Source organism: Condylura cristata, unplaced genomic scaffold (genome assembly GCF_000260355.1).
Source record: "Condylura cristata isolate star-nosed mole 26May11 unplaced genomic scaffold, ConCri1.0 scaffold00035, whole genome shotgun sequence".
Taxonomy (NCBI): Eukaryota; Metazoa; Chordata; class Mammalia; order Eulipotyphla; family Talpidae; genus Condylura; species Condylura cristata.
In genome coordinates, this window is record NW_004567136.1 from 12,773,828 (window position 1) to 12,796,709 (window position 22,882).

The following is a 22,882-nucleotide window of genomic DNA, read 5'->3' on the forward strand; positions in this document are numbered from 1 at the left end:
GGAAAAAGCAGGGGAAATTGGAAGCCAGCCAGGTGCTTCACGTGCTAGGAGAATCTCAGAAGGTGAACTTGGATCTAGAGTGGGGGTGGGGAGGCCCCAAAAGGTGACCTTGTCTCACCCCGGTTGAGGAAGGAGTGCAGCTGGTGTACTTTTTGCCAATTCGCACACTGCTCTGGACTCTCATCTTTTCATTGACCAGTCGAGACTGGGCAGTGGGCTCGCAAGTCTAGACACAGAAGCCAGAGCAATCCCACACTGGACAAGGCTGGGCAGGAATGGTGACCTGTTGTCTGCCAGCGCGCTCAGGGCCCGTGGGCAGCTGGGCCTCAGCTGAAAGCCACTTGGAACTTGTCCCAAGGTGGTATTTCTCTGAAATGTGATTTTTTTCCCCCCGAACGCACAGCAATGTTTCACACTTTGATTTCATGTACTTAGGAGAGTCTAGTTTTCAGAACCTTTATTTGTTCAGTTCTTTCTGGATTCACCTGTCTGGGGCAGAAAGAGGAGAGGGAGGGAAAGAAGGTAGAAAACCGTCGCGTAGGCCTCAGGGGTCCCAGGAGTGGGGCAGAGCGGAGTGGGCAGCCTCAGCCGGGCGGGACGGCCTGCAGGATAAGGCCGCCCCGCTTCCTGCCCCCATGGGTGCAGCTCCAGACGTTAACGAGACACTCCCACGGGCATGAGCTCACTGGAGACTGGCTTGTCGGGCAGCAGCTGTTTCCCAGTTTTCATACGCAAGGCCTGAGGTTTCTCCTGAAGCACCGGGAGCACAGTATGATGAACTTGAGTGGCAAAAAGGAGGTTACACATAACCACTTAAGTTATGAAAAGACCTGATTCTTCAGTTTGCAATGAGGGGGTCAGTTTGCTGCCAGTTTTTTCACTCTGGTGATACAGTCGAGGGCGCCTCACTGAGCCCTGTGCACAGAAGCCGGCAGTGGCCTGCGGGGGCACGGCTCTCTGCACCCGAAGGTGTCTGAGGTGTGAGAAGATCGGTCTGTGATGCTGACACTTAACACACGGATCCAGAGGATGAAAAGGTGCTGGTGGCAGGGTGTTCTGGAGACGCTGATGGAAGGAGGTGCTGGCGGCCTCCGCAGCTGGGCGGCCGGGCTGGGCGGTGGTGTGGCCCCCAGGGCCTGCTGCTTCCTCCGGGACTTCACTTTCTGATCTGCGTCTTTAAAGACTGTTCTGGCTGGGAGTTCAGAAGGGAGGCTAGGGGGAGAGCACTTCCTCATGACTGACAAAACCTGTGAGCAAACTCTGCCAGGATATGCTTGACCCAAGGATGCGTGTGCAGTCAGGCTGCCTGTGCGACCTGGGCTTAGGTCCAGGCACCGGAGGGTGGTCGTGTGGTCCGAGGTGGAAGAAGGGCTTGGGACACAGGCGTCTGTTTGATTTTTGCCTTCTTGCTGCTGCTCTGGTTCTCCAGTGGGAAAGCAGACTTGGACAGCCCCGGCTCCTTGCCGCAGACTGTGTCTGAGGGCCGTGTTTCTTCAGACCCCTCACCCCCAGCTCAGCACGCTCTTGCACACCCTCCCTCCGCTGTGACGTTCCTCTTGTCAGCCCCGCCCACGTGCGTGCGGCCTCTGACTCCTAGGTGAGTGGCTGGTGCATGAATCGTGTTCAAAGAGGGGCATGGTAGAGGTCTGCTGGCAGAGATCCCGGGGAACCGTCCTGCTCTTCTCTCGGCGTTCTTCAGAGAGCGTGTGCTGACCTCACAAGGCGGTGAGTAAGAGCCCACAGAATTGCTCCTTGCAATTCTGTAGCAGGCCCATGGTTAAAAGCCCATGGCTTTTAACACAAGAGGACAGCAAGTCCTTGAAAATGACCACAAAACCGGTGTACCAAAACAAAGGCGAGTCAGAGTTTAGGGCTAACTGCTGATTTAAACTGATTCTGATCCAGAGGCCTTTTCTTGTTGACTAATTTTATGATTTTTACCTAACAGTGACCAATTATTCATGTTATTTGATGATTGCTTGAGTCCGTATCTTTTGACTAGTAAATTAGAGTTTCAGATGAATGGTTAGAAAATTTACAACCATGCGTTGTGTGTATTCAGTGAAAATATTTGCTGAGGAAGAACACCCTCTCTTCACCCTCAGTGTTTGGGCGGGTCTGGTGACTTCATGACTGAAGCTCAGGGGTGTGTCTTTAACTGGAGTATCATTTCCCAGAGGGATATACATCCTCCGAAAGTTCCCTTGCTTCCTAAGACAATTCTGTGTCAGATCGAACAAAAGATACAGGAGGTGAAGGATTGAAGACAGCCAACATATGTGTTCTTCTGTAGTCTGATTCCCGAAAAGATTTTGACTCAAGTGTTGGCTCCCATGTCCGGATGGCGGGGCTGTGATTTCTTTTGTTGACTGTTATCTCTGGGTCAGTCTCCTAAGACGGTTGCAGAGGAAGTAAATCAGGCCAATGACTGGGAAGACTGGGTGTGACCAGGAGCTGAATTACCAGGGTGTTCAGATAGAAACAGTAGCAGAAACACTACCCAAAATAAAGGGCAGCTCCCTCTCCACTGGAAACATGTAGGCTCTATTTTCAGACTGATGGGAACATCACGTGGACGTGGCTTAGATAGTCACAGGGGCCCCCGGCTCTGTGACAGGAACGGGAAAGGAGCCGGGCGGGCTGGCATTCCTTCTGGGGCGACGACCTCCTGCCGCCGTGTGCGCCCGCCCTCCCCGAGCCTCAGGCATGGGCTGCTCCATGTCCAGCAGCTGGGCATCTCAGAGATGCTGGCAGCAGAGAACGGAGCTTGTGTGTTAGCCAGAGGGTCTTTGTGGGATGAGAGCCAGAGGTGGATCTTCGTAACTCAGTTCCCTGGAAAACATGGAGTGGCGCTTGCCTTGTCGTTTGGCCTCCTCAGAATCCCTGAGTTTCCCTGTGCCGTGCCCCCTCCTGCCCATGCAGCCAGTTACTCATCTTGAATTTTGCTGGCAACTAAAAAATTCCATAGGGCAACATCTGGATAGAGGGGCTCCTGTCCAGCACCTTCATTTTTCTTAGGACTTATTAAACTGCTAGCAGTCTCAGTTCTGTTCTTGCTTTCTCTTGTCTCCTCATTTTGCTGGTGAGTAGACTCTGGCCAGGTGTAGTTTCAGAGCTGGCTGTGAAGAATATTGACAGTATACGTGAGCATCGTGTACGGATGTGGAAACCGCGGTCTTGGAGGCCACTCTCTGCAAGCAGGAGAGAGGGAGGTGGTGCCGCGTACGTCCTCAGGACCCAAAGTGGGGTCTGGCCAGCCTCACCCCTGACGCTGCTTCAGGTGGAGCCAGAGCATGGCCTAAGCTGTCTTGGGTGAGCGAGGAGCAAGCAGCGAAGCGCTGAAGAGCATTGCCATGAGGAGAAACCCATGTGTCACATCCATGATTCTGAAACAGGACGGGAGGGAGGGACTCCGTCATCCAACTTAGATTTTTTTTTTTAAAGATTTATTTATTCATACAGAACTGGGGTACAGGCCAGAGATGCGGAGGGTGAGAGGCTTCACCCGAGACAGAGTGTGGAGCAGAACAGGCAGATCGACGAAGTACACTGCTGAGGGGAGCAGCGGGCGGGTCAGGAGAGGTCTGCCACGCCATGTGGACTCCTCCGGGGCAGGCGGGGATCAAACTCATGCGGAGATGGCTTGAGCTTCTTAGTGCAGTGCTTTAACCCGCTGTGCCACCAGGGAGGACCCCGAACTTAGATTTTTTAAGCAACTTTTATAGTAGGCATGATATATTTTTAAAAGATTTATTTATGCATACAGAACTGGGGTACAGGCCAGAGGTGTGGGACAGGGGCGATGAGAGGATTCACCAGAGCCAGAGGGGGAGCAGAACAAGGCAGACTGACGAAGCACACTGCTGAGGGGCGCAGTGGGGAGACAGAAGAGGTCTGCTGCACCATGTGGGTCACCTCCTTGGCCAGGGATTGAACCCTTGCTGCAGTGGCTGCAATAGCTTCATAGTGTTGTATTTTAACCCGTTGCGCCACCAGGGAGGGCCCAGGCATGATGTTTTTGACGCAAGAATAAGATATGCTTGGCGTTGCCGTCACCGTGTGCAGAAGGTGGTTGGAAATGCCACACGTGTTTTGATGAGCTTTCCACGCTCTGCAAGCTCTGTGCCCTGGCCAGCAGCACTGCCCGTGATTGGCAGCATCTGGCCCGATTACCAACTGTGCCGCTGGCTACATGGGCTGCCTGAGACTTCTGAGCAAGCAAGCTTGCTTCTGTCTAATTGCTGCACACTCCGTTTATTTGTTTTTATTTTACTTTGGCAGTTATTTTTTATGTGACCAACATAGGTGCAGAGTAAGCCTTGCACAAGTAGGTGTCCAGTCCGGCAGCGTGAGGCCGTTACCACGGCTGCCCATCTCCAGGACTTTGACCTTTGCAGACAGTGTATTCATTAAACAGTAACAGTAATTCATTTTCCCCACCCCCTAGTGCCTCGCAACCACCATCTCTCAATCTGAAGATTCTGGATAAATAATACAAGTGGAATCATCCAGTACTTGTTTTTTGGGACTGTTTATTTTGACTTAGCACAATACCTTCAAGTTTTCTCTGTGTTGTAGCGAGTCACCATTTTCTTTTAAAGACTGGATAATATTCCACTCTTTGTATCTGCCACATTCTGTTTTCACGGTCACTGGGTACTTAGGTGGTTTCCACCTTTGTCTGCTGTGAATAATGCTGCTGTGAGCATTGTGTTGGCCGGAAGTCACAGCAGCTGTGTTAACCACTTGCATATCACGGCACACTTGCCATTTCCAGAGTGCAGTCTCCTGCAGCTGCAGCCCCTGCAACCTACCTGGGGGTGTGGGGAGGGTGTGCTTATATGCCCTACAAGTCCTGCTCAATGCAAATGAAGTTTCAGTGCAGTTCTGATTGGTGGGATGTTTGTCAAGCGGTGATTGGTCAGATTTCATTTCTGGGCAGTCTCTGGCCTGCTGGGATGTGGTTTCACTTTCTCCTGCTGGCAGAGGGAAGGCAGGGAGGCGGCCCTGGCGGTTCCTGGGGCCCAGTCTCGGTAGCCTCTCTGCTAGGGCTCCTGCTTAGTCTCTTGGTTTTCTTTTCGACATTGTATGTCCAGTGGTGTACAAATGCGTGCTCAATTTCTGCGTGATTTTACCTGAAGCCTTACTTTTTCAATATACGTTTTTGTCTTTATGTTTCTAAGCAGAGCCTCTTTCAAATGGGGATCCTGCACTGTAGTCTGATCTGCTCGTGCGTCTTGTGCTCGCTTGGAGGCTGCCAGCCTTGCACACACCCTGCTCGCAAGCCCCTCGTGACTGAGAATGCAAGTCTGTGGGAACAGAAAAGGCCAAAGACAGATGAAAACCGTAACAGTGGTTTAACGTCTGAAAAATCGGCCCCTGTAGTTCCATATTTCGGTTGTTTTATTTCATTGTTTTCTAAACATTTTTGCCTAAATTAACCGTGGTTCTGTGATGCAGCCGATCTCTGGCACGATTGAGTGAGCATGCTTTGCCAGACTTAGTCAGTTTGACATTGTTCTGAGAAGTTGTTTAACAGCTGTGAAGCTGTAAGGTAGAGAGGAGGAGGAGACGCGGGGGCTGGGAGAGTGGGCCCGGCAGAAGCAGGGGCAGCGTGGCAGAGCCTGCTCCCCCATGTTGGATGGCGGGGCCCAGATCTGGCGTGCTGTTCACGCCGTCCAGACCCCACTCCCCGGTGAGGGTGGGGAAGTGTGATGTTGCTTAAGGACCCGCTTTCATACCTTCGTGTCCCTTCACCTGCTTCCACCTCACTGGGTGTATGGGTCTAGTGAAGAAATGCTTCTGGCAGCTCGCCCAGCGGCCTGCAGTCCTGCAAACCGCCGAGTGAACGCAAAGGCTAGTCATGGAGCGTCCGCCAGCAGCCACTGCTGCCCACCGTGTGGAGGAGACCCGGGGACAAAAGACGTGATCTGGTGCTCAAGCCACTTCCGTTCTTTTGAGCCAGTGAAGCTGCGGGTGTGATAACAGTCAGCACAGCTCCTCCCCGTGTCCCGCCTCACTGAGAGTGGGTCTCCGCTAAAATGCAGATGGGGCAGGAAGAAGACAGCGAGGCGGCCATCTTTCCACAATATAGTGGGATGTCTACAGTGATCCCACTATGTCCCATGGTTTTAATTCTTGTCTCTCCTGTCTTCATAAAAGCTGCTCTTTCCAAAGTCTCAGGTACCTCACGCTTGCCCAGTTTGGTATTGAGTACCTAGTATTACACATTATTTGGCTTTACACATTTCTTGTCTATAGCACTTGGTACTGTGGACCTGCTTTTTCTTGTTAACCTCTGCAGAACTCTGATTCTTCTGTTTCTACAGGGTGTGTGGCTAACTCTGACTTTCCCATGCCATATTGTGCAATGCTTGGCCTGAAGTAGGAGAGCAGGGTTCTTACCTGGTTGTGTGTGTATATGTGTAATGTTTGTGGCCTGGCCAGAAGTGTAGGTAGCACTTTAAATGCAACATGTCATCGCAGCGTTCCATTCGCTAATTCCCATTTCTGTTAACAGGCATCATTGTCCAAGCCAGCACACACCTCAGGGCCCTCTGGCAGCCGTGCAGTCTCTCTCTCTCTCTCTCTCTCTCTCTCTTTCTCTCTCTCTCTGTCTCTCTCTCACTGAGAAGTTCTTTCACCCAAGCATACTTTCTCCTACTATCTCTGTTTTTAAGACTTAGTGCTTCAATATCTTTTTTAAGTGAAAGAAGGAAGCAAATCTGAAGGTGCTGAGCACTTTTTCATTATGCTGTCTTCCTAGAAAGTAACCAACAGATCAAAAACTATTCTGTTCAAAAAGAAATAGGTAACTGCATGAGGTACTGCTTCACACCAGGATGGCCACACTCTAAAGGACAGGTGTTGGCAAGAATGTTGAGACATTCGAACATGTATGCACTGGTGGGGGGGACGGCAAGTGGTGCCACTTTGAAACCCTCTGGCAGCTCCTCAGAACATCAGGCAAAGAGTAGTTTAGGACCAAGCAGCTGCATTTGCATAGGTATAATACCCAAGAAATGAAAACATGTCCACACACATATTTGTGTACTGTATTCTTTGAAGAATTACTCATAGCAGCCAGGAAATGAAAGCAACCCGAATGTCCACAAATAAAGAATATATGAATCAAACTGGAAACGCTTTGCCAAGTGAAAGAAGTCAGGCACGGAAGACCACGTCATGGGGATGCCGCTTAGACGGTGCGGCTGGAACTGGGGGCTCCCTGGAGACGGAAAGCAGGCTGGCGATGGGCTGCTCTGAAGTGGCGCCGCTGGGCTGTGGCTGCCGTGTGCGCAGCAGCTGTTCTTAGAGTCGTGGAAGTGTGCTGCGGTAGTGGTGACGGGAGCTGCGAGCATGCTCAGCCGCTACCCTCCGCGTGGGCGGTTGAGCTTTAGAGTCCACGAATTCCACGTCAGTGAGGATGTTAAGGCGTGGACGCCTGCACACTGCACCGGCAGAATGAAGCGGCGTCCTGGACTGGATCCTGGAACAGAAACGAACATGATCGAAGGCATCATGAAATTTCCAATAAAGTCAGAAGTTCAGTTAGTAGCAGCACGCTGGGTTCGCCCTCTGGGCCTGGCAGAGGTCCGCCGTGGCACGAGGGTGTGGAGCCTGGCACAGAGGAGCGCGCTGCACTTAACCTTGCAGCTGTGCTCATGACCTAGAGTTACTGACCAAGAAGTTTATCAAAATAAACCTACAGGCCCTCCCTGGGGGCGCAGCGGGTTAAAGCGCAGCACTGAGAAGCTAAAGCCGCTTCCGCATGAGTTCGATCCCCGCCTGCCCCGGAGGAGATCCATGTGGCGCGGCAGACCTCTCCTGACCCGCCCGCTGCTCCCCTCAGCAGTGGACTTCGTCGATCTGCCTGTTCTGCTCCCCGCTCTGTCTCTGGTGAATCCTCTCACCCTCCACATCTCTGGCCTGTACCCCAGTTCTGTACGAATAAATAAATAAAAAAAAACAAAAACAAAACAAAAACAAAAAATAAACCTACAAAAATAAGTAATACAGAATCGTCAAAGTCCAGGAAACTACAGGTGGCTCAGTGTGAGTCCTAGTGTCCCTGATCGTCAGGCATCACCGAGCAGCTTAAAATTGAAGTTTATAAGCGTATAAGCCGGTGTTACTTCAATTTTTAAAAAGCAACTTTTAAATACGAAATCGGGTCAGAGTTTCTCACCTCACAGTAATGGTCTGTCAAGCGATCTTTGACCGCCACTTGTGGAAACAAGGAGGCTCCTGGAGAATCGTCTGCTGACGTTAATGTTTTCTCTGCTGTCGCTCAGAAATCAGTATATTCAGTTATAGTTTTGGTCTCTTACCTCTTACTTTAACTTTTTGTATATAGTTTCTACAGTGAGAATCTAAAAGCCGCTTCTGCATGAGTTCGATCCCCGCCTGCCCCGGAGGAGATCCATGTGGCGCGGCAGACCTCTCCTGACCCGCCCGCTGCTCCCCTCAGCAGTGTGCTTCGTCGATCTGCCTGTTCTGCTCCCCGCTCTGTCTCGGGTGAAGCCTCTCACCGCCCCTGAGCCTCTGGCCTGTGCCCCAGTTCTGTATGCACAAATAAATAAATCTTAAAAAAATATATATTTTTTATAAGTTTTTTTAAATATTTGAAGTTTTCCCAGGTAACTTTGTTTTTGGTTTCTAATTTAATACCACTGTGGCCAGAGAGCATACTTCATGATTTTGATCCTCAACGCGAGACTTGCTTTGTGCCTCAGAACACAGCTTTCTTGGAGAACACTCCGCGTGCCTTGAGAGCTGACTGCCAGCTGGCTGCAAATCTTGTCTGTCCCGGAGCCAGTTACAACAATGTTTCCTCAGGTCTGCTTGTCTGCTTGCTGACTTTGTGTCTCTGTGCTTCATCAGTGAAAAAGGACTACTATAATTTATAATGGCAATTTCAAAAATCATTCTAATTAGGTATTACAGTGTTCAGTTGGGTGGTGCTTGGAAGGCTAGTGAAGAGCTCATGGTGGCTTACACTCACTACTGCAGCAGCCCTTCTCAGGCTGGTCATTCTTTGGATAAAGGTCATACAAATTTTTTGCAGCTCTTGTGGAGGTTAAATTAGATGTTACACAGAAAGTTCTTAACTTGCTATCCAGCATACAGTAGATCTTGAATAAAAATGTAGTAGTTGTTTCAATTTTTTTTTAAGCTGGTAAACAAGCATCAAATATGTAGTTGCTATCCGGTCGATTTTATTTAATCTGCTAGCTAGCTGCCTTTTACTTCATTACAGATCTTTTTTCTTACTGCTATTACACCCAGCTTTTACTGACATTTATTTTTTTAATTAATTACATTTCAACTGAGGTATTTTCTGGACGCCCTCACCAGGTCTGGCCACTTAGTACACCCACCAGGCACTCACCCCGTCCTCCACCATAGTTCACTGTGCTCCCTTCCCTCATCACTCTCACCCCTACCTCGCGCCCCGCCCCCCCCCAACCCCCACTGTGGACACTGTTTCTGTAACCGTTTTCAGGGCTTGTTGTTAAGCTTTATTGACAGTCTCTTTACAGGCTGAATTCAGTCTCGATCGCCTCGCTTGTACTGTGACATAAATTTGCCCACCTTGCAATAAGGTGTTAACGGGAAAAATGGAAGTGTTGACACAGTGGATCTACTGTGAGCTGCTAGCAAGTCATCTCCCTCCATTTCATTTCTGAAACTTGATCTGTTTTGTTTCCTTCAGATCAATCGCGAAAGCCGGTGCGCAGCAGAGACTTGCCCCGACACAGCAGCCCTTGCGGCTCCCCCAGAGAGCCCAGGTGAGCAGGGGTTTTCCAGCTTCCGTTTGTGTGAAAAGTGGCTCGTGAAATGGCCGTTTTCCGGAGCCATGGTCTTCCTCTGATCACTGGCCATTAGACTCCACGATCAGTCTGTCCTTCCTCCCCAGTGTCAGTAGATCAGAGGAAGAGGGGTCTGTAATTTGGGTTTGTCGGCACTTTGTCTCCTGTGGAAAATGAGAGCACCTGTGAGGTCATTACCCGTATTTGATTTTAGCTGCAAGTGTTCATTTCCGGCGTTGTGGTCTGTTACCTCACCTGTGAAGGCATGACACCTTGCCTTGCATGTTCACGTGGTAGCAGCTTCTCAACTAGTCAGGCTATGTGTTCATACTGTCAAGGACTAGACCTGGGACTCTCAGTTTCGGCTTCACATTGAAATTAACTGGGGGACTCTAAAGGTATGCTGAAGTCTGGTTCCTGCCCCCACGCTTCTGACGTAGTGGGCTGAGGTGGGACCTGGTGTCAGCATCTGTAAAAGCCTTTCACGGTTCTCCGGTGCAGCTGCAGTAGAGCGCCATAAACTTGGCAGATTGTCAGGACGGGTGTCCGGGGAGCGGGGCTGGGCAGCAGTCACTGCACAAAGCCACATGCTCTCAGACCCTGCCTGGTAGTGGCCCGGGGCACACGCCTTCAGGCGGTCAGGAGTCCCCTATGCGCAGATGCTCACCTCATGCTGTGCAGAGGGTTCCTGCTACCTCCCATTTCTGCAGTGAGGCTGGCCTGCCTTCTGGGGGTTATGCCCCGGGGACCCGGAGGGTGACTGTCCCCTTGCTGGCCCTGCAGCCGAGTGGTCTCCCAAGTCTGCTTTGCGGCAAGGCCGCTGTTTGCCTTCCAGTTCTTTCTTACCCACCTGCTTTTTGAAAATTACTGAGTCTTCATTACTGGCCTTTTCACAAACACTTACCTTTGGGTGCCCTGCAGAAATACAGCTGCAGACAAACCACGGAACTCTCTGCCTGCAGGAAGATTTCCTACTGATCCTCAGCTCTCTGAATTCACTCCAAAGGAAGTGTTGGAACAAATACGAAAAATGTTCTTTCCTATTTTTGCCTGACATAGAGATGTCATTAAAGACTGCCTCACTCTCCATGTGTAAGCTTGGCCAGATGCACAGATCTGGCTGCCACTTCCCTCCTCCAGCCCCACAGACTCTCCTGCTTAAAGGTGTCGACACCTGCAGGCTTGGTATCTGCAGCCACTGGGGCTTTGTCTGCGGGCTCAGTCACTCCAGCCACCAGGCAGTGAAGCTGCTGCTCATAAAGGTGAATCAGTGGCCTTACCGTTTGAATATTCATAGGAAGCTTCTTTGTGTTACAGTCTTTTTCTCATTTAAAGGAGTGAGTTTCGAACCCTGAGCCTTTCCCCCAGGGTGTAGTCTTGAATTTTGTTGATGCCTCCCACAACGCTCTCCAACCTGGACATACCTTTGTTCTTTTTAGAGTGATTTTTTTTCTTTCTTTCTTTCTTTCTTTTTTTTTTTTTTTTTTTCAGTTAAACCGCAGTTTAACAAAATCATGTTCTGGACTGTGCTTCTGAACCTCAGAGCAAAGACTCTGATTTCAGATAACAGATTTTTATGAATTATAGGTACTTCTGATGTTGCAGGCTTCTGTCTTTCACTTGTGAACACAGCTGCACAGCTGGAGAGCAGTAGGGGTAGACCGAGTAGGATAGCATCTCTCAGAACCTTGCTGCCTCGTCTTCGGTTCCGGACAACAGACAGCTACCAGCTAGCATCTTGGCCAGCCCGTGCGCGAAGCCCCAGCCTGCTGCTGCCTGGTCCTCCCCCGCCAGCTGCCTTTGTCTGCATGTGTGTAGTTCTGAATCCAGGCAACTAGATAGCATCTTTAAAAGCGTACGTTTTGCTGGTTTCTGAAACTAGTGACTCAGGGCCCAGAAGCTGCAGACAGATTTACATGTGGCCAGAGAGTGGGCTGGCTCCCCGCACCGTGCACACTCCCAGCGTAGAACATTCTTAGCTGCGCCTTGTTTTCTGGGTTTGGGAACGTTATTGCCATTAATTTGTATGGACAAGTTTAATGCCTTCCCAGACTGAAAATAACCTACCAGATCACACACCACCCAGAAGCATTCTCTTGGGTGGGGGGTAGGGAGAAGGAACCCAATGTGCTGCTCGGCACTTGGGAAGTTACAGGAAGCCCCAGCTGCGTCCTGAGGGCGGAGCCGCGGTCACCTAGTGCTTGGGTGTGTTCGCTTCACATACAGCTTATTTTGGTGGCCGCCACAGTCACTTCAGGGAGCTACCAGTCTCCCGTTTCACTGCCGTGGAGGTGGAGAGGAGGGTGGGATGGCTGCTCTGGATCCTTGGTCTGAGAGCAGTCGCGCCTCATCTGACCCCAGCTCTGACTAACCTGGAGCGTGCCACGCTCACACCCGCTGCGCTTCTTCAGGAAGAGGGGGGCTTCCCTTCATTTTGAAAGCTTGACAGAGGCGCTGTAGCCTTGCCTGCGTGTCTGTCACAAACACCCTCCCCACCTTTTGTGGGCACCCCAGAGTGCCCACAGGCCTCTCCTGTCCCTGCCTCACGGCCTGCTCGCTGGCCATCCTCTGCCATCCTCTTGAGTGGCAGCAGGCTGGTCCTCCACACTTGTTTGTGAATCTGTCTTCCGGGCAGGGGCTTCCTACTGGCTGAGCTGGGCCTTTCCCCTGAAGTTCCCATTAGAACGTCTCGAGCTGGTCTGTTTTCCAGCCTGGAGTTTGGACGTGGCCTGCTGGACTGCCAGCTGGGCCGCGCACAGCTCAGCACGGTTGCTGTGGCAGCCCTTTCTCTTCTGGCCAAACCGACTGACCCCTGAACCAAGGGGCGGAGTTTATTTTTCTAAGTGGGGGAAAGGGAATAAGTCGAAAGCTGACACCCACCATTCCCACTCAGCATATCCCCTCTGAGGTGTGGAACTTCAGTCCCTGGGGTAGCCGTGATTTCAGTCTTGCAGAGGCAGGGCTGCTCCCATCAAACTGACTCTCGCAAGTGCTTTGCCCTTAGCTGCCACAGGCCAAGGTCGGCTTTGCCTTGAGTGAGAACCTCTTCAGATTGGTCTCCGGGCTCTGCCTCACCTTCTGTAGCGTCCTCTGCGTACTTCTGAGTTGAAGAGTTGAAGTCGTCACTGTTGATACATGCCTTTCTACTGCAAGATTGTAAGCTCCTTTGTGTGTGTGCACCTGCTCGCTGCGCTCTCACACACGCTCTCTCATCTCTAGCCAGGCCCTCGTCACATTCCTAGTTGGTAGGAAGGTCATGTTACCGATAGGTGACTCGTGAAGTCTGCCGAGGGGGTACCCCCTGACCTCCAGGAGTCCCAGCTAGTCCAGGCGTTAGACGAGACTCTTTCCTCCACACGCATGCAGTTACTGTCCAGAAGAGACGCTACGGTTTAAGACAGTGGGGGCTACCTAGTCAGGCTGCTACCTGCTGTGGGCCCGCGCCACAGTGAATTTCTGCAGCTCCACTCACTGGGCTTTGTCCTGCCTCAGCACGTCGCAGACCTGCAACTGTCCTTAAGTTGTATTTTCTGCCAGCTCTCTGCAAGCTGAAGGAAGGGACCTCAAGTGCTATGGCCTCAGAGCCCGCGCACAGTTTTGTTTGTGAGGATTTCAATATAAACGTCTCCCAGGACCAAACACGCTTGTGCCGGTGTCTGGCACACGGCTGTCCTCTCTTAGATGTGTCCTCTCTGTTTATCGGGCTCTGTTTATCACTGGTTTTTGTTTTGACATCACTTTGTCAAGCCCTCTGGAATTTGCTCCCAACCAGAACCTCCAGGTGGTAGTCTCCTAAATTGTGAGGTGACCAGGCTTTCTGCTCATCAGTTGGGATTGCCAGCAGGTTTGATCAGCGGGTCTGTACATCTGTCCACATTACGCTTAAAGATGCGAACCAGGATGGAGATGGCCCGTTATCTTGAGCTTCTTGAAGCAAGTTGATAACTACCCTAATTGACTGTCTTTGGGGTATGGACAAGTTCATGTGTATGCCCCCCTTTCCCAATATTTTGATAAAAGTAACAAGTTTCTACAAAGAACTTAGATCTCTGGAAATAGATCACATTCTAGCCCATAGTTTCTGATTAACAGAAGAAACAACTACTAGGAAGAAAGTAATATTTAAACACCTAGATAGCAGTGGAAGGGTGGTTCTAAGTCATCGTTTTATCTTTTTGTTCTTAGGGTGAACGTGACCAGTGTGTCAGTGGCCTGTGGTGGCTGAGCCCACTGGGGTCCCAGCCCACTGGGGTCCCAGCCCACTGGGGTCCCAGCTGGAGCCAATCATGACCATGCTTGATAGCTGCTTGCTAGGATGCACGGGAATTGAAGTTTGTTAATGACTGGTTAAATAAATGTTCTTTTTCAGAGTGTGAGAACTTTCTGGATGCTGGTTTGGGCAGAGAGTGTACCTCAAATCAAGGGGTACTGAAAAGAGAATCTGGGAGTGATTCTGATCTCTTGCACTCACCTGGCGAAGACGTGGACAGCATCATCTTCTCCAAGGTGCGTCCACCTCAGCAGGCGGCTCCTGCAGGCCTCGCTGGCCTCTGGCTCCAGCGTGGTCTCCAGCGATGCAGGTGCTCTCTCTCGGAGCAGGGAGCTCCGGGTCACCCCTGGCTTAGACAAGGTGTCACCCAGTTTATTTTCGATAGAATCACGTGAGTTCTGAAGCTGACACTGAGACCCGAAGGAATGCAGTTCTTCAGTGTGATTGAAGTCAGATGCCAGCGATACTTCCACCGGGCTGGGCAGGGCCGCAGCCCAGACAGTGGGTGGTGTGTGTAATAAGCTCGCCGTGGCATCACTTCTTGGGGTGTTCACTGCTGTGCTGGGTGATGTCTTCCTCGTCTAGCCTGCTTGCTTGTAACTTCTGGATCTCTGCTGGGGAGCCCAGGCAGTCTCCCTGGTGAGAAGCCAGGTGCCAGTGATTCCTCACATGTTTTCGTGCTGAAGGCTCTCTGAGGAGTAAGGGGTAGGCACCGTTTGTTTTCTCTTGCTTATGTTTGTATCTGGTTGCAGCAAGTTCTGGTTTGTCTCCTAAGGAAAATAGAGGGTTTGCCCACAGCAGGATCAGCAAATGATGCTCAATTATAAGACCACAGTGGTTTTCTTAATCGCAGGGGGTGAAAGGGCCGAAGGACTGCGGTAGCTGTGAAGACAGCTTTATGGAGAGGCTTGGTGATGGCTCTGGAGAAAGCAGGCCTGGTGTTAGCAGCTAAGTCGGTTCTCTGAGGCGTTTGTCAATGCGGAGCTGACGGCCATGAGGTGGGGAGCCGACCTCTGGGCCTGGTCTGCAGTGTGTGCAGGCCTCTGCCAATGTCCTTCCAGCGCTTCCCTGTCACTCTGCCAGCAGCCCTTGGCCAGCCCTCGTCCAGTCCTTGTTCATTAGGGCCCAGAGGTCTTTGGAAAGATTTAGGGAGCTTCAGGGCTCCTATCATTGTGACTTACAGTGAGTTGACTCAAGGGATTTGTAAAGTAAAAAGTCCACGTACTGGAGGATCTAGTCTTCTCTGAAGTTACTTAGGAAAAGAGAAGCCAGTGGGGCTCTTTTTACTGACAGAACTTGGGTGATTTCCACAGTGGCTGGGACTCATCACAGCAAGGATCTGGAAAATGCCCCGCCCCAGGGGAATACCATTCTGCAGGACCGTGTCTCTAAAACTGCGCTGCGTTCTTTAAGCGACAGGTAGATCATAATCTCTGCCTCCCACATTGAAACCTGAATCATCGCTGATCCCTGAAACAGGGCCACGGGGACATGGAATTTGACAGACACTTGTGTGTGTCTGAAGATTTTCATAGTAAAAAGTTTTTTAAAAATTGGAAGGTCTTGTTTAAGAAATGCGTGCTTGCTCCTGCTTCCAGGTGCACAACACACTGTCCCTGGTGTCACTTCTGTCACCAAGTGAAGTGGCTGGTTTTCCTAGCTAAGGAGAATTGGAATTTCCTTTATTTTCTTGATCACTTCCAAAAGCATTCAGGAGTCGGTTGATAAGGTGGCTGGTGCTGGATTTAATCATTTTTTCGGGGTGACTAGGCAGATAATGTTTTCAAAATGGTAGCAAATGAGCTTCTCCCTGTATTTCCTAGCTGAGCGCTTAGGGAGCCCTAGAAATGTGAGTGTGCCCCGCCCTCTTCACACCAAGGTGGTCAGTGGCCAGGACTCTTCCTCTTCCTGCCGCCCCTCCCCCAGCTGTGTCACCAGAGCGGAGGCTAGCAGCCAGCATGTTCCCCAACACTGATAACACGGGGACACACCTGCGGAAGGGGGCGGGCGAGCAGCCCGCGGTGGCGACCGCTTGCTGGGCCAAGCCCAGGCAGCAGAGGCGTCGCCCGGGAGCCCTCCGCCTCCCCGCACGCCTGTGTCCTCGTTAGGCCCCGGGAGACGGTCATATTGGCGAAGGGTTTACGCAGAATTTCTCAGCTGTCCAGTAACAGAGATGAGACTTGTACCTAGGCCTGGCTCTAAATCTGTTCATTCTCTGGTTTTCTGCTCTCGGTTCCAAATCCGTTTCAACAGCCAGGGACTAGCGTAGCACCAGAGAGGCCACCGGCTGCTCCTTTAACTCTTCCTTGCAGTCACCCGCACAGCATGTGCTGCTCAACATTAGACATTCAGAGTTTCTTCCCGGGCTGTAGCCCTCCTCTCCTCCCCCCCGCTAAAAACTAATCTGTCGGCAGAGCATTGCAACATCATCTTCTGTGAACTGGGAGCTGGGATTAGGTCACTTCCTGCTGCCGCGTATGTGGCGCTGGGCTTAGGCAAGCCCGTCACAGCCCGCCCGCTTGCCACGCACTCAGAAACCCTGCGCCTCCCTCTGGCACGCCTCCTGCTAAGCCAGACTCTTGGGTGAGTGTTAGAAGCCTCATGCTTATTCTTTCAGACATTCACCAGTTCCTGACTTCTTTCTTTCCCTTAGTCCAGTAGCATCAAATTTACATGTTGTGTTTGAAGTGAGAAGAAATCCTGGTATTCTTTTGGCACGGGCTGGGGCTGAAAGTGTGATCAGCAAACACACATGATTTGGCCTGCCTGTCGCCCCAAAGACAAGAGTTTTACTTTGTTGCCTCTCTTCTTCCAAGAGCGAGAAGCCTGCAGCTGACTTAAACAGCCAAAGTCACTCTCCTAAGATGTGCAGCCTTAAGGGAGCGACCTCTCCTTCACGCCGGGAGCTTGCTCTCAGGTCCTCTGGCCACCAAGCCCAAAGTAGTGCATTTTTTTTTAACCTCTGAAGACACAAAAGTAAATATATCTAGACTCCAGTTTTTAAAATCTGCATATCTGCAAACATTAAAATAATTCAAATTTCAGAACTTAATTTAATTACTGATTTTTGTCATCATATACTTGGGATTCTTCCATGAAGTGTTACACATAAATGCACCAATATGGCAATTGGCCATATATTAGGAGTTTAATATGTGAGTTATTTCCCAAGCACATAGCAGGAAGTCTGATGTATAATTTAGTAGATAATAATTTATAAGTATTAGTGAATAAATGAATGAAAACTAAAGGCCTGAAAAGGGCACTTTTTGCTTACATACAGGATGGCTCTTTTTGCGAGGGTGTGTGTTTGCAGAATTTACAGACACTAATGTGCGCAGGCCCAAGGATACCGATGAGTGAGTGAGTCTTCCACCAGGTTTACTGAGTTGTAACTGACAGTTAAAAATCATACAGATTTCGGGTACACAGTGTGACGTGAAATGACCCTAAAAGGCTCACCACTGTGATCACCCCCAGTCGCACCCCAGAGAGTGAGATCTGTTCTCATAGCAAATTACAGGGGTGTTTAGTACTTTCTTAATGACTGTAGTCCCCACACATTGCACGAAGCGGCCAGGGTGTCTTCTCATAACTGAAAGTGTGCGCTTAGACTGCGGTCCCCATTCCCCACCACAACACACGTACACACACACACCCCTCGCCCCTGCGGCCCTGGTCACCACCATCCTCCCTGCCTCTGGGAGCTCCCCAGTTTAGAGTACACGTGGAACTGAGTTCACGTGTGTGTTGCTTTCTGTGTCTGGCTCGTCTCCCTTAGGACGACGTCTGCCGGGTCATCCACGTTCTCGTAAAGGCAGAATTCCGTGGTTTTAAAAGCCTGGATGGTATTTTCTTCCTCCGTTTGCCTGGTGCCGAGCACGTAGGATGTCTACATTCTTGGAAACGTGACTGATGCTGCCATTGATACGGGCGTGCAGATTCCTCCGCTGGACGGTCATCTTTCCATTCTCTGCATTTATGCCGGAAGTGGGGTGACTGGATTGGGTATAGCACTTCCCACTTCAGAATTTTCAGGCACCTCCTTATACTACTTGCCACAGTAGCTGTACCTCAAAGACTTTTGATTGATACAGTCACTTACCTTTGTGACCCAGGGCCCGGCTGGCCGTCTTCACCTCTTTGGGAAGTGTCCTCATGCCCCTTCCCAGCCTCCTCTCTCAACTTTCCAAAGGTGAAACGCTTCGACTTTTTTCCCGCCGCAGCTTGGCTTTCCCTCCTTCAGAACGCTGTGTAATTAGAATCTAAACATTAGCGCCTTTGGCAGCTGTCCAGGGGTGGGCTGCTGGGTAATCTGGCTGGCATAAGAAAGCGCCAGAGCGGGTCTCACCAGCCACACAGGAGGAGGCCTGTCGCCCGGCCTTCGGCGCGTGTGATGTTCGTGTCCATCTAGCCCGGCTTGCCGTGCGCCGTGAGTGAGCCGTGCGCGGACGTGACCGCCTTCCTGGCAGGCGGGGCTGTGGGAGCTCCTTCTCACGGGCCATCTGTCTCTCTTCCTCCGGGAGCTGCTGGTCGCCTCTCAGGCCCGCTGACCAGCACATTGGCTTGTTTGTCTTTCTGCCGAGGAGTGGACTTCTCTGTTCATCTCCTGGGTGCCAGCCCTTCGTTAGTTCCGCTCTGCACATCTTTTTCTCCCACCCTGTGCTGGCCTGTGGTATGCACAGCATGTCTTGAGCAGGACCCTGAGGCGTGTAGCTGCCCGCATTGCAGGGCCGCTCTGTGCTGTCCTGCTGTTGCTTTGTCCCAGTGGTGGTGATTGCTTTTTTAGGAGATTTGGTAGTTTTGGCTTTCACCTGTAGGACTAGGCTCATCGCAACTAAATTTTAAGCATATTAAGTGACCACTCTGTAGCTGCCCACAGGAGCACTGAGTGTTTGCTCCTCCTAGCATCGCCTAGAGAGATGCAAGATGGGTCCTTACCCCCACGCACTGGGACTAGAACCTTGAGCCTGTAAGAGAACCCCCTTCTGCCACCGTTTCTTTGTGTGTAAAATGGGAGCAGGCGTACCTGCTACATCAAGTGGTTGTGAGAGCTAAGTAACACATGTACGTCAGCCTCCTGTGGTGAGGGTGGTGTCCACCCATCCGTTGCTGATCAAACCTAGGAGTCGTCCTACTGCAGGCCATGGACTCTGTCTGGTCCCTCCAGGAGGAGGACAGAGCACAGACTGAGATCGTAGGCCCCTTCATAGCTAGCTGTGATTATGTTTAAAAAGGAAAATTCTGTTGGAAGCCACTTCTAGCCTGGCCTGCTCTCTCTCCCTCGCAGCCTGAGGAGGAGCAGCTGGCCTGCGATACCACTGGGTCCAGCTCGTCCACCGATGACACGGCCTCCCTCGATCGCCATTCTTCCCATGGCAGCGATGTCTCCCTCCCCCAGATCGCCAGTGTGAACAGATCCAGGCTTCATCAGAGCCTCGATGGCTTCTACAGCCAGGGGGTGGCAGCTGAGGCCCGAGAGAGCAGGAGCGAACCTGCTGGCCCAGGAGACGTGGAGGAGGAGGAGATGGACAGCATCACCGAGGTGCCCGCGAACTGCTCCATCCTGAGGACCTCCATGCGCTCCCTGTCCCCTTTCCGGAGGCATAGCTGGGGTCCTGGGAAGAACGCAGCCAGCGACGCGGAGATGAACCAGCGCAGGTGAGGAGACTGCTCTGCGCTCGGTCTCTGGGCGTCTGCTTGCTTGGGGTTCTTCTTGGCAAGAGATTTCAGGAGACACTGGTACAGGAGAAGTGCCAGCTCTGGCACCGGGCAGGTGTGGTCCAGCTGCCAGTCCTCTGGCCTCCAGTAGAAAACTTTGAGCAAATAGCTTGACCCCTCTGAGCTTTAATTTTCTCACTGTAAAATACGTGCCTTCCAAAATATCTGTAATCGTTAATATGATGATACTGCAAGTGAAATCTCGCTCCCATAGTGGTTGCTTAATAACGGCTAACATTTTTCCAGGCCATATTTGTCCATAGAATTAGTAGATTAGAAAAATACTGGGGGGATCATCACATGTCAATTTTGAGTTAAGGAAAGCATGATATCTTAGATCTTTCCAAGTGCTTCATAGAAATTACCATTTGTTCCTAGCCCTGAGAGTTTTGATAAAGTCTAGCTTACCAGTAATTTAACCTCACGAGAGCACAAGAATCAATAAATACCACTCAGTGTTGGTGTTTTTCCACGTACCGGCCCGTTTGGGGGCACTTTCAGAAGGGCAGCCAGCTTCGGGCCTTGGTTTGGAAGTGGGTCCAAGACGGGAAGTTGGATTTGGCTTCTGGCCCTTGGCCGCCTCGTGCGCCTCCCGGGCTGCTGTTAGAGACCGAGTGCCTGCTGGCCCTGCCAAGCCCCGCGAGCTTCTCCACGGCTGCGCCCCTCAGCAGGAGCGGGCGCGGCAGCTGTTCCTCAGCATTGACTTGACCCACCCACCTGGCACATTCGCCCGGTTTTACATTCCCTGACCTTGACCAGCTTTATGATATTGCAGCTCTGAGTACATGTAAGCCGTAGCATTCACGCCTTCACCCTTTTAGTCAGCCGGTCGGTGCCAGGCGTTTCTTGGCCCCAGAGACCCCGAGTTGCGCTCGGGCGAGCCTGTGGCTCGCTCTGCTCCTTCATTACGTCCCGGCCTTCTCCAAGCCTGAGCGTCAGCTGGTGGTACCCCCGTTGATGAGACCGGCTCAAACCCTTTTTCACTTACAAAGTCCCAGCCGCACCAGCTTTGAGTTCGTGTTCTGTGGGGAAGCCCAGGCCGCTAACCTCATGAAGGAGCCCTTGCTTCATGTTGGTAGTTTTGAAACACACTTGAGTCCTAGATCATAAAAGAAGCAGGCTCTCTTAAGAACCTTCCTGCTCAGCTTTATTTGGGCTGTACCTTTTTTTTTTAAGCCTCCACACCAGTAGAACAACTCGGGATCTGGGAGTGACCCCGCAGCAGGGTGCACTCAGCAGAGCAGCTTCTCCCAGGACGTGCTCGTGGTCTGGTGACAGCCTCCGCCAGGCTTCTCGTGTACAAGCCTGCTCATCTCAGACCTGCCCTGACCCCTTTGCCCTTACCGACCTCAGAGCCAGAGGTGACTTCGTGGGTCACGTCGCCTCCGTGAGGGACTGGAAGCGCGGATGAAGTGATCTGCCCGCGGTGACGCGGTGATTGCACCGAGGCCGAGACTGGCCGCCCGCGTTCCTCGTCGGCCCTCGCTGAGCTGGCGTCCCCTTGCCTCGCCCCTGGCGCCGGCGCCTCCGGAGGGTGGGGTGCGAGTTGGGCATCACTGCAGTTCGTTTGGCTAATCCTTGCAGTATTATCAGTGTGGCCTGAATTTTAAAGTCCAAAGAGAACCCTTTTCACGCTTTGGGACCGCCTGGGTCCTTTCACTTTAGCAACTGGCAGAGCCCCGCCCCTGGGGCCGGGGCGGCAGCGTCTCTCCCCGCAGAGACTGCCCGCACGTTACCCGTTGGTGCTGTGCGTGTCCCCTCTCACGCCCTCGCTCCAGTGCTGTTTCTCTGCGGCAGTCGCACCTCTCCCCACTGTGATGTCTGTTTCATGTATTTGCGTCCCATCTTGTATCACCTTGACACTGACCTCTCGCACATTCATTTTCAGTTCAATGCGTGTTCTGGGGGATGTGGTCAGGAGACCTCCCATTCATAGGAGAAGGTACAGAGTTTGCTAACTTGATGGACTAACCGTGCTGCCCTGAGCATATACTAACAAGCACCCCATTTGCTTAACCTGTGGCTAAAGAGCCTGCTCTTAAGTCTTGCCATGTCTCCTTCAAGCAAATAAAACACAAGTACTTAGTAAGTGCTGCTGTCCAGTCCATGTGAAACTGTGTCTTCAATCTGAAGATTTTCCTACTCTTTGACTTTAAAAAATATTGTTTTCCCCAAATACTGTTTTCAGCCAGCATTTTTTGGCGTTTAGGTCATTTCGATAACGGCAGCTCACCTGGATTTTTCTAGGCGAATTCGAGAGCTGTCTGTGTAGCTGTGAAATGGGCCCCGAGGCTGCTTTCCTTTCCAGAAATAGAGCCGGAGGCTGAATGCTGTGCTTGTGGCCATCAGTGTTTTCACCGCGTCCCTCCTGGGCAGCGGCAAGGTCTCCCCTGAGCCTGGCACTTGGGCCCCACGGCCGCGGGTGCCTTTCCGTGAGGCAAGAGGAGCCGTCAGCTCGTGGCTCTGAGGCCCTCGCTCAGCCTTTGAGGCCCCTTACCTTTTGTCAGAGAGAGTTTCAAAACTACTTTTAAGCTAAAATCTGCTTTGAATTACTCCAATACTGAATTCTGTTTTACTTTTGTTCGAAATCAGTAGTGCCTTTTTCTTCCATTGTTTGGGGAAAAAATTAGGAGTCAAATTAATGTTTAGACTGCTGTTAGTAACTCCTTTGGTGAGGAGATATTTGTAAAGAGGGCTTTTTAATTTAGCTGAAGCCGTTTGCTGGGAAGCAGACAATGGTGATTTCCCCCATTTTATTTTTTCAAGTGGATGCTTCCGCTAGTTCCAGACTTTAGGTACAAAGTAGAACTCAAATACAAATACCATTGTCACGAACCGCAGATAATCATGACCCGGGTAAGGTTCCAAGATGCTCTGTTTCAGCAGAAGAGACTCAAACCTTTAGAGATGACTTTGTCAGACTCTCTGTTTAGCTCTTCAAGAGTAGCCTGCTCAGTCAGGATCAGATGACTGTGCCGGCGCAGTCAGGCTGGTAGCAGGTGGATGCTGCCTGCCCTGTCGCCCGCTCATGTTTCTGTGGGAAGAGCGTGATGTGTAGTTTCACATTTGGTGAAATTAA

General features: G+C 51.4%; 1 protein-coding gene across 1 annotated transcript in view; it reads left to right on the plus strand.

Annotated features, from left to right (window-relative positions):
- The window catches only part of AKAP13 (A kinase (PRKA) anchor protein 13), a 160,348-nt gene that overhangs the window by 87,839 nt on the left and 49,627 nt on the right, over window positions 1-22,882 (plus strand). Inside the window, exons 9-12 of the mRNA XM_012732671.1 lie at window positions 9,716-9,791; window positions 14,182-14,318; window positions 19,373-19,743; window positions 21,692-21,745. Coding sequence (XP_012588125.1) covers window positions 9,716-9,791; window positions 14,182-14,318; window positions 19,373-19,743; window positions 21,692-21,745 — 638 coding nt within the window. The remainder of the gene's footprint in view (window positions 1-9,715; window positions 9,792-14,181; window positions 14,319-19,372; window positions 19,744-21,691; window positions 21,746-22,882) is intronic.